The 12,243-nt window shown below is 39.1% G+C and overlaps 1 protein-coding gene across 2 annotated transcripts in view; it reads right to left on the bottom strand.

Moving 5' to 3' along the window:
- LOC121513043 (CD151 antigen-like) overlaps positions 1-10,315 on the bottom strand; it is a 45,999-nt gene extending 35,684 nt beyond the window's left edge. For both annotated transcript variants that reach the window (XM_041792534.1, XM_041792544.1), the window contains exons 1-2: positions 10,129-10,315; positions 986-1,070 (exon numbers count right to left, since the gene is read on the bottom strand). In XM_041792534.1, the coding sequence (XP_041648468.1) occupies positions 986-1,069 (84 nt within the window). In that variant the 5' untranslated portion in view covers position 1,070; positions 10,129-10,315. The remainder of the gene's footprint in view (positions 1-985; positions 1,071-10,128) is intronic.
- Positions 10,316-12,243: the final 1,928 nt, after the last annotated feature.

Here is a 12,243-nt window from a genome sequence, read left to right as displayed (position 1 = left end):
GAATGCCTTTTTATCCATAGAACAGTGCTGAAACATCCACAAGACATTTCTGGTGATGTTATACAGATGAGGGAAACTGCTGCTAAATTGCTGAAATTTGAGGTATTTGACAGGTACCTAATGCATACTTGTATATCACTTTACCCCACCAGATTTAAGATTTCATTAAAATTCTGCTTTATATAAATACTATTGATAAGATGACTTAGTTTAAAGTTAGCACACTGATTCAGGTTATCAATATTAAAGTCTGCGCATACGTTCATTTTCCATTATAATTAAGGTATCGCTCTTAATAAGCTCTGTCTTAACAATCAGGGACATTTAAGTGATGAAAACAATGCATTGGTAGTTGTAATAAAACTGCATAATATATTATAATGAAATGTTGTTTTGGTCTTATCACATAGAGGATATTTGGTTTGAAATAAATACACTTATTGTTTATACGTTAGATTCCATTGTGTTTTTTTGCTGCTGCTTGAGTTGAGGGCACCGACATTATTGGTTAATACATTAATGAACTGTGACGGTGTACAGTCATCAAAGGTAAAAACTCACCCTTATCGCTGTTGTACTTATTTATCTATACCCATTCAAATTCAGAAATTTCACTGAAAAAGTTCAATTTTTGCTGTAAATAGAAAGCCATTTCAAATATTGGTTATCTGTTTCATTAGCAACTAATTATCTGTATTAGTCCCAAAAAAATCCTGATGTTTTAAAAGCATGTGTCTCTCCCAAGATGCCAGAATCATGTTTGCAAAAATGTTATTATAACCTATAAACCTGATGTCCAAACAAACAGAAAAAAAGAATGAGATAAACTGTAATATTCAGACTAGAACTGTTTAAAGGCACGCCTGCATTTAAGGCTAATTCTCCCTGAAGCATGCAGGTGATTGAGAGGCACTTTAGCCCAACACAAACACTTGGACAACTGACTCCATTTGTGAGGCAGAACGATGTCAGAGTGGAAACTTACCCAAAAGAGAAAGTTGAACGTAAACAGGAGGTACTTCAGGCAGATGGTTCCACATGTTTCTTTCTTCTCCTCGTAGACTCCCATGCTGAAAGACAACAAAGATTCATCATCAGATTTGATTTTGAACCAACATCTCTAGCTTTCTCACGTGTGTTATGGGAAATATAAATGTGACAAAAATAACTCTCCAGGTGCCTGGTTCCTTGTTTGCTCAGTGTATAGAAACTCCCTTTGCTTGGGGATCAGAAGCCCTTTGCTGCCAATTCTGATGCTTTAGTTTAACAAATATAAATACTGTTCCAGCAAACTCAAGAAGAAAATAGAAGGCATAGATATCATATGTGTAGCTTCAGCTGCTTCATGTAAATGTTTTGATTCCATCCCCTGACTTATACTTGTCAATAGCCTTTTCTCTTAGTTGCTGGGAGCGTTCTTTAGTCTTCATGGTATAATGGTAACCAGGAATACTGATTAACCAGTGGCTGGATTAAACTCTCAGGCCATCCAAGCTGACTACTTTTTTTCTGAAAGGCTCACATGTCAGTGGAAACCCTGGATCAATTTACTGTTGAGTCTTTAAACCAAACAAATGATCCATGACCATATAAAAACACAAAAAAGGCCAAGAATCTTCAACACAGGCTGGTTGATGTGATAGATGTAGAGCTGGGGCTTGAAATGAAAGTGAACCCTTCTTTTATTCTGAGGTGCTTTTAGCAAATGAGATGCTACGGGGCTAATGCAGAACATGGGGGAGTAAGCATCAGATCAGCAGTGTAGGCAGAATCAGTGAGCTGAGTTATTACATGTGTATGCAGAGAGATCCATGACTAAGCACTGAGTAGGAGCTGAGAGTCTGCCAAAGGCTGGAAATTATAACCACCCGCTTCCCCAAAACTAAGTACCAACAATATCTATCGCTTCTATCACCAAAAATCAGTTTGTTTTAGTGGCAAATTAGTATTCTATATTCAGTCGTTTGTTTTATAAGTCACATTTAATGAGACAGTTCAGGTTGAAAACTTGAGTTTTTGTAATACAGAGTAACCTTATCTCATCAATCTTTATGTTCAAACCCACATTAAAACTGACGACATTCAAACCACAACAACATCACTCTAAAGTCTGTCAGATTTACAGCTCCGATCATAGAACACTTGCTACCATCATGTCATCTTTGTTCCTCCAGTCTCACACCTTTTTTTTTTTTACTCCACAGTCTTCTTGGCTGCGTCTCCACTCAAGCCCGGACTCGCCCTCCCCTGACTGCCTCCTCATCCACTCCCACCTCCCCCATCGGCTCCCCCTCCCCCACAGACAGTAGACTGTCGACTCAGATGTGTGCGCTGAATGAATGAGTGAGCGAATATGTCTGGGCTTCTGTCTGTCCACCATCTGGACCTCTTAGCGCAATCTTGTTAATTGAATTCAAACAACATCTGATCCCAGCTCATCTCAGCCTTATGTGACTTTTAAGAGCAGAAGAGGAAACAGCTGAGTCAAGAGAGATATTTTTACAAGTTTTCTAATGAAAAGAAACAGGAGAGGTCAGGCTGCTAAACTCTCCCCAACTATCTCTGAGAAAAGGCTTGACGCCTACTCACAGAAATCAAAACTAATACACAGGTCACCGCCTAACCCTTTTTCTCTTGTAGAGGCAGTAACACAAAAATCATTGTTTCTTATTTTTCTGTGGTTTCAAAATAATCAATATGGTTTAAATGAGATCTCTAAAAACATCTCTGTGAGTCTGAGGGATGCAATGCCTTACAGACAGCATTATTACAAATCAATGCAAATATGGAGAATTTAAATCAACTTCAAATATTTATATTGCAATTTGGGCTAAATGGGGCACCTTTTCTAAGTACAATATATACTGTGGTACAAAAAATCATACATTTATTTTAGATATTTTAAGTTTGTTTTATATTAGATCTGCATTACCTTTCAAGACCTGTGCAAAGCTGTTTTTAAATTTGTTCCCTAGTTTCATATTCTCTACGCATGCACTTTATACTGATGCACTTTTATACTCATGCACTTTTGTACTCATTCACCCTACCTTACCTTGACTTTTCATGATGATGGAGTGTGTCTGTTTGGACTGATTTTAGTGATTTCTGAGTGTGTAGTTTGAGTGTTCTTTGTAGTTTTTGCTGGGAGGGTCATGTGCAGTTTTGTTGTATTTTTGCAATGACAATAAAGCAGCAATTCCTGACCTGTGGGCCGCACCCCCCTGGTGGGCTGCCAAATCATTTCCAAAATAGTTCGATTTTTGTGGGGGGTGGGGAAATGTAATTACAGGTGGGCCGGGGTCGGAGGTGGGCCATGAAAATTTTTGAGACTTAAAAGTGGGCCCTGAGTTTGAAAAGGTTGGGAACCACTGCAATAAAGGCTTATATCTATGAAGAAAAAAAAGGTGATGCTCAATATTTTTTGTAATAATGATGTTAAGTGTGATAAGCTAATCCTTGCTAGCTTTAGCTCAGCTGTTTGCAACATGTTACTAAGCATTCAAACTAAAGTTTTTTCTTAAACCTCTCAGTTTGTACCATTATTTTGAAGGATTCTGATTATTTTGAGTTTAATCTGACATGAAAATGACGGGGGTGTGTGTAAAATACACTCATTTTGAGTAAAAAGCTCATCTTTTTAAGGTTAAATCCTTCATTTCTATGTGTTTGCATCAAAATCTAGATTCTTCCTAAAGATGTACCACTTGTAAAAATGAGGAACAATGCTGCTGATACCAATGTTTAATTTTAGGGATGCACGGTACCATCAGCATGATATCAGTATCAGCAGATATGAACATTTCAGCTGATATTTACCAATGATATATCTACATTTCAGCTTTTATGGCTGTAAATATCAACTATATGAACAAAAAAGTATGTAGAGTTTAAGGCACTGTTACCACGGATGTATAAAATCAAGCACCTAGCCAGCAGTCTCCATTTACAAACGTGTTAACCTAACTGGGTCATTCTGAAGAGATCGGTGTTTTCAAGCGTGGTACTGTGATGATGCCACCTTTGCAATAAGACCGATGGTGAAATTTTATCCCTACTGGATATTCCACAGTCAACTGTTGTGATATTATTAGAGTGGAAGAGTTTAGGAGCAGCAGCAACTCAGCCACAGAGTGAAAGAAAACTACAGAGCCAGGTCAACAACTGCTAAGGCCCAAGGGGGTGAGTCTATAATGCTTTGCTGATTTCATAGCTGAAGATTTCTGAATTTCTAAAATGTAAACACTAAAACTGTGCAGCATGAGCTTCATGAATGAGTTTCCATGGCTGAGCAGCTGCACACAAGCCTGACAAGTCTAATACCATGCATCAGATGGAGTGGTGTAAAACACAGACACTGGACTGTGGATCAGTGGAAACATGTTCTGTGGAGTGACCAATCATCTTCTCTGTCTGGCAGTCAGACGGGTGAGTCTGGGCTTGGCAGATGCTGGGAGAACATTAGCTGCATGACTGCATTGTGCCAACTGTGAAGTTTGGTGGACGAGAGATAATGGTAGAGGGTTTTTTTCAGGGTTTGGTCTAGGCCCGTTAGGAAAGGTCATCTTAATGCTTCAGCAGACCAAGACATTTTGGACAATGCTATGTTTCCAACTATGTGGCAATGTCATTACAGTCCTTGTTGGTATGATGGTTTGGCAGCCTAATACCTGTGTCCATATGTCAGCTGAAGTCTTTTGTCTTTGTTCATCCTCAATCCTTGAACTTTAAATTAAAGTTTAAAATCTGAACTGCATTAAGTATTTATCAGCATGATATAATTTGTAAATATCAGCATAACAGCAAAAATTAAACACTGTCAATCCTTTCATAATAACTAAATGGCCAATATGGATGTGGATGTTTTTTTTTCCATTACTTCTTTTGGTGTAAAACTGCATTAATGCTCCCATTTTCTCTGATGTTTGACCACACGAACAGACCAGAGTTTATCCAACAGGTAAAATGTCTCTTCCCTGAATCATCATTTAGGTGTGCCAAACATCAGCACTAAATCAATGATACAACAGATAGACATCTGCTACTCACACTGGTTCATACCGTGCTATTTGCAGACGGCCACAAGGATCAATATTGGCAAATACTTATGTTGCAATACTCTTTTTACGAGCAGATCTGCTATCAGAATTGAAATGAAAAAATCATTTATCCACAAATTGAAATCAGATTTTTGTCTGTGTACAATCAGAAAATCAATATAAAACCAGATCCTAAACACTACATCATTATTAGCTGTACAACATGAGCTGAGTGGGATCCCAATCCCATAAATAGAGTAACTCATCTTAGCATGTCTACCTATCAAATAATGGAAAATGAAACCTTGATTTTGCATGTTAGTTATTATGGTTTTCTACACTATTAGCTTTAGATTATTTAAAGAGGTTATATCTTACTCAAGGGTGCGTTACTGTAAAGAAGCATGTCGCCTGTTAAATACAGCCAGCCTATACTGGCTGTCTGACACAGACACTATAAACAGCCTCTAGTAATGTCTCATCTAATCTGGGAAATTACAGAGGGGAAATTCTTGGAACAGGTCCAGGGATGATGTGCATCAGCTAACAGGGTTCAAGTGTCAGAGACGGGGTAGTATATGGGAGACGAGGTGTTTGCAGGCCTGTTAGAAAAGAGAATTGTGCATACAGTAAACTAACAACATTTGTACCTCAAAATTTCAGCATTTGTTCCAACATGTTTAAGAAGTTCTCAAAGATTAGCTTGGATAACGTTATAAGGCTGCTGTGGTGAACAAAACTATTCTGAAATTTACTCATCTTTTGCTTTTGGATCTATTTTAAATTCAAAAAGTGGTAATGCTTCTATCCCCTTTTGCAACTTGCAAACACCAACTTTACCAACAAACAAAACTGTTTGTTTAAAGACATGCTGTTGTGCTGGTTCTGCAGAACATTTTTTTACATGCACGTTAAAGAAACGTCCCCTCTTGTGCAGTTTGGAGTTATATTAAGGGTAGCAGGGAATAACATACAGCTAATTTACAGCTTAGAACAGGTTTTAGTATTTTCAGAGCATAAGGATCATCACCTGGTGTTTTTGTTCTTCTTTAACGCCACAATTACTAATTTGGGGTTTGGGGCTGAAGACAGAGAAGTGACCTCTGCAATCAAAATATTTCTGAAATCACAAACATTCAGGGTAAATAAAAATCAAACCTAGACTTTTAAAGACCATTTTTTAGACCTGAACAGGGAAAAATTAATACTGCTTTTTGCACAGCAGTCAAGAATGTAAGGCATGTGAGATTTCTTGGTACACCAGACCAGGACTGAATATGGGTTAGGGGAAAGATCTTTTTTGGGGGGGGCCTCTATACTATCAATATACCATATGGTGATAATATTTTCAGATGTGCTAACCTGACACTAAACAGTTTTGTTATTAAAAAGTAAAATTAAACATTTTTCAGGCAGGACTTGTCAAAATAACCTGTATATTTATTTTTAGTAGTGATGCATGGTAAGTGTTTTTTTGAACCGATACTGATAACTGATAATTTTCTACTCCTGATGGCCAATAACCGATAAGAACCGATAATTTTTTTTTTGATTGTTGATTTAAAAAAAAAAAAGTTTATTTGATGTTTTTATGCACATCTGGGGGTAAGAAGGGGTTAATATGTAGTGAGCAAAGATATTTATAACTAATTCTAACTGACATCACTGGTGTTTCTATCAAAAAACAATTCTGACTTTACAGCTGTTATTTTTTTCAACATTTGTGTACCAAAGTGCAACATACAAAAACAACTGACATACTTTTTCCCCTTTTCCCTTGAAGTAACTTTAAATATCTTGACAAGCGGTCAAATCTGACATTTCAATAAACTAAAGAATTCAGCTGACTTAGACATAAAACCAAATGATAACAGGCTGTCACACTTAACAAATGGAGATGTTTGGGGGTCTCTTTTTTGTTTTTGCTGCATAAGTCAGAAATGGAGCTGATGTTTCACATAAAGATTAAAAATATGCACTGACATAAGTCATATCAGAGATAGGTTAAGCACGTGAAGTCAGCCGTGGTCTGTGGGTAAACTTCTGTTCCTAATGTCGCTCAGACTGAATGAAATCACATCATACAGAGCAGGCAGGTATACGTCTATGAAAGTAGCGACCGATCAGGAGACTGTTAGACTGATTTTGTCATCATTAGCATTGCCTTTTGGCTCTGACGAACTTTCTGCAGTTTCCAGTGCCTGCTAATCAGCACTCTGCCTTGTCTTAACCTTTGGCTTGGTCCTAATGCCCGCAGCTAACACTAGCGGCTACTGCCTCTTCGTTTTAACGTCGTTAGGATGATGGCGTTTTAGTGACTTATAAGATCCGTTGTGTGAGAGTGGAGAATTCGAGGACTGTTATCCACTCTTCGGGAGCTTTGCGGAGCAAATTTTGCAAACACTGTTGTGTTATCCTCCCCCGTATATACTGAAAAACTCTGCCAGTATGGCTGAGGCTGTATCTTTCGTCACCACCTACTGTTTCGGAATGTGTAGTCTTTTAAGAAAGAAAACAAATGCCTTTATTATCGGTGGATTTTATTGGTTAATATTTTATTATTGGGAAAATTAAAATATGCAACCCACATACTCAGCACTGCTGCTCATCCCACAAATGCATGATCCTTACAAATGTGGCATCATTTAAAAGGGTAATAAACTGGCTTTCCATCAGTATAAGATTTATTACCAAGAAGCATTGTTACAACAAAGAAATAATGTACCAAACACAAATTGCCTTACTTTTTGTTTTAAGTTTATTTACTTGTGAGAGGTTTTACATTTTAAAGACTTTTTATGGCCTTACATTTCAAAAGTCAAATTTCAGACTTTCCAGTGATTCACAGGCAGTGTTAATTTCGCCGACTAAAACTGACAAACCTGTCTGTCAACAGCCCTTTTTTTGCAATGAGAAAGACCAGACTAAAACTAAACAAAAATAGAGATTTGATGACTTAAACTGACAAAAGTTAAGTTTAGTTTTTGTCAACATGACTAAAACTAGACTAGAATGTAATTTAGTTTTTGTTGGATATTCAAATTTCATGATATTTCTCCACTGTGGGTAAATCTGTCAAAAAACAGTGCATCAGTATCTATTCTGCCTCTCAGCTGTAGAAAGCAGGGACCCCAGGTTTGGAAAAGTGCATAAAGCACACTATTAGGTTTAGGCTTGGACTAAAAGTAAAGACTGTGAGATGTGAGAACTTTTTATGGACTCAAACTAGAATTAAATATTTTGAGTTTTCATCTACTACAACTAAAAAAGGTAGAAATGACTACAATGTGACTAAAACTAAAAGAGAAGTTATCAAAAGACTAAGAATAAGACTAAAATTAGAAACAGCTGTCAAAATTAACACTGATCACAGGAAACCTTTACAACAAAAATATTCATTAAGAAAAAAGTCCTGTTTATTAAAAGAAAAAAAAGGTTTAGACCTAGACATTTCTTTCTTTATGTTATCTTATATTCTCATCAGTGACATAGTAAACCAGTTTACAATGTAAAGCAGTGATAAGAAAGTCAGGAAAGTCTGAAAAGTCATCAGACCTCCATGTCAAACTCATTTTAATCTCCTGTCTTAAATGTAGATTTTTCATTGCATACTGTAAAGAAAGTCCAAACCTTATATTTAAAAAAAAAACAGCAAACTGTGAGATCAGACACATCCCCCAAACTTTCTCATTTTACAATGTATCTGCAACTAGGGTGATAGGCATATAATTTTTGCTCAGCATTGAAGTCTGGAGTGGGCGAGTCTGTGTCAAGTCCTGCATTGGTATCATACAGAATAAATGCAGTTGGCCCTTTTGTAAAACAGCACCTATCAGGACCTTAGTGGGTCTGAGACGGCTCAATCTTTCGAGAAAATACTCTGATTAAAAGTAGGGGTGCACCGATACCACATTTTTCCACACAGGGACTTACATTGAGTATTCACAGATACGGAGTACAAGTATAAGTGCTTAATAATACCATAACAGCTGTTAAGATTATTTTTAAAGTGTGTTTTATTTTTATAGATGCTCCTCATCCCTTCTCTTGAAAGTTTATCAGTGCATGGTTTGTAGTCTGCTCTACTTCTGTCATCATTATGTCCAAATGTCACCAAACTGAAGACATTGCTCCAACTTTGACCACATAATCACATACCTAGTACATAGTACAGTACCCACAGTGTTTTAAAAGGACTAGTACTTAGGCTTGGTATCAGCACTGATACTGGTATCAGTAACTGTGCATCCCTAATCAAAAAGGGTCTTATTTCAGGGCTTCCCTGATTAAAAAACCATATTCGATAAAGGTAATGAACACCCTGATTCATGTTGTAGTGGTTATCTGGTTAGACAGAGGCCTGAATAAATGGCAATGGCTTAGTAAAAAGTGTGAGCCAGATTTAAGCTGCCAGTGTGAACACAGCCAACCCCTGATTCAGGTGAGTCACTTTTTACAGTTAGACCTCACCTAGAAGTTACCGGGAAAAGCAATAGTGATGAGACTGTTGTTTGACTAGCCTTTATGTAAATAAAAGAAACAAAGCACAGAAACCACGTTATAAAGACTTTGACTAAGCTGGTAGGAACAACAACACAAAGTTACCTGTTATTTACATTACAAATCCCTACGCTATCATTTCAACAGCTCAGATTTAAAACTACTTTACGGTGACGTCTTCTTGAGCATTTGGTTCACAAAAACCAAAAACACCATTTCGTCTCTAAACATGAAAACATTAAATGAGTAATCTGACAGGACTGAATGTTTAATTTCTGTTTTTCGTCTAGCGTGTCAGCGCATCCATCGCTGGTCCTAGCTAACGCTAAAGTTGTACCGTCTCTTCGTTCTTCACCGTGTGCTTCCGCCAAAACAACACAATAAAGGGACTATTTAACCCATTATACACACTTTAAAAGAAAGTAATCACATTTCTAAAACTTCTGCGGTAACCTTCGTTTAAATGGAAAGCTATGGCCAGTTCGACTGTCTTACAAAAGACCATAATGCTACCTCGTCTGGGTCATACGACACCGCAGTACGAGCTAACACAGTTTACTCAGAGGGAGCACTTCCCACTTTCACTTACCTGCCGTTTCTTTGATTTTCTGTCGGTAAAAGAGTGATGAACGTAAGGAAAATAGTCCTAAATGTTGTCTGTTTTCATTCCACTTTCCCCTGGATAAAGGCCTCTTCGACAGCCGAGTGGAGCTGGAGGCTATGGAAATCAAAACGAGCTCACGTAGAGAGACTGGGGCTGCAGCGGCTGAGGCTGACTCCACCCCGGGCCACCTTGCACGCTTCCTGGCTTTTTTCTCTGTCCCGGGGCAATGCTTCTGTGATGCAAGCGGTGAGAGGGGAGGAAGAAGACAAGTAAGCGAGTTTTGGCTATTTTTTCCGATATGCTGTGCCATTTTTATATTCTCTTAACTCAAGGGGCATACCGACATCCTCTCCACACGGACCAAAAAACATAAACCCATATAATCTAGCTAATTGGTGCTACGCTAGATATTATTTTGGCCTTTTTCTTCTTGGAGGACATTAAAAGAAATAGGTGTAAGTCAAATCCATGGGACAAATGCCCCGCAAGCTTTTTTTAAAATTTAGAACCAGCCACACAGTGTTACCGTGTACTTTAGGCTGCAGGTAAAATGACAACAAAATAAACCACCTGTTTAAGAATATATACCTACGGAAGAGGATTAGGGCCACTGATAAAAAATAAGATGCAACATTTTTTCCAATTCTGACAAAAAATCAGAAGTTTTAAGTAAGAAGTCAACTGTGACCACCTCCAGGAGCTGCCGCAAATCCTCTCCAGCACTACAAATACAAAACTACCGCTAAAATCCCAGCACATTTTTCACGTTACATTTATCACTAACTTTAGTATTAGAAATATGAATTTTTCAGATATCTGACTTTAATCCCAGAATTCTGATTTTAATCAGAGAATTATGACTTTTCAGACATCTGTCTATAATCTCAGAATTGTTATTTTAATCTGAGAATTATGACTTTTTTAGACATAAAACTATAAACTCAGAATTCTGATTTTAATCTGAGAAAGTTGACTTTTTCAGATGTTTGAATTTCATCTCAGAATTATGATTTTATTCAGAGTAACATGACTTTTTCAGATATCTGACTTTAATCTCCCTCATTTTTTCAGGAATGTTAAACCCAAGGCTTTATTATTACTTAATTATCAAGGATTAGATAAAGGCCAAATTTATATACAGCAACACAGAAATTCCTCTTATGAGAGGCAAAAACTCAACCTTAGAAGTCAGTCCTGGGCTTTAAACCACTGAGGCCAGGTACCCCAGACCACTGAGGCCAGGTACTCCAGAGCACTGAGGCCAGGTACTCCAGAGCACTGAGGCCAGGTACCCCAGACCACTGAGGCCAGGTACTCCAGAGCACTGAGGCCAGGTACTCCAGACCACTGAGGCCAGGTACTCCAGACCACTGAGGCCAGGTACTCCAGAGCACTGAGGCCAGGTACTCCAGACCACTGAGGCCAGGTACTCCAGAGCACTGAGGCCAGGTACTCCAGAGCACTGAGGCCAGGTACTCCAGACCACTGAGGCCAGGTACTCCAGAGCACTGAGGCCAGGTACTCCAGAGCACTGAGGCCAGGTACTCCAGACCACTGAGGCCAGGTACTCCAGACCACTGAGGCCAGGTACTCCAGAGCACTGAGGCCAGGTACTCCAGAGCACTGAGGCCAGGTACTCCAGACCACTGAGGCCAGGTACTCCAGAGCACTGAGGCCAGGTACTCCAGAGCACTGAGGCCAGGTACTCCAGAGCACTGAGGCCAGGTACCCCAGACCACTGAGGCCAGGTACTCCAGACCACTGAGGCCAGGTACTCCAGACCACTGAGGCCAGGTACTCCAGAGCACTGAGGCCAGGTACTCCAGAGCACTGAGGCCAGGTACTCCAGACCACTGAGGCCAGGTACTCCAGAGCACTGAGGCCAGGTACTCCAGACCACTGAGGCCAGGTACTCCAGACCACTGAGGCCAGGTACTCCAGAGCACTGAGGCCAGGTACTCCAGAGCACTGAGGCCAGGTACTCCAGACCACTGAGGCCAGGTACTCCAGAGCACTGAGGCCAGGTACTCCAGAGCACTGAGGCCAGGTACTCCAGAGCACTGAGGCCAGGTACTCCAGACCACTGAGGCCAGGTACTCC

Source organism: Cheilinus undulatus, linkage group 1, assembly GCF_018320785.1.
Source record: "Cheilinus undulatus linkage group 1, ASM1832078v1, whole genome shotgun sequence".
NCBI classification, from domain to species: Eukaryota; Metazoa; Chordata; class Actinopteri; order Labriformes; family Labridae; genus Cheilinus; species Cheilinus undulatus.
Note: the sequence above shows the minus strand (reverse complement) of the source record. Positions and strands in the feature narration are given on the sequence as shown.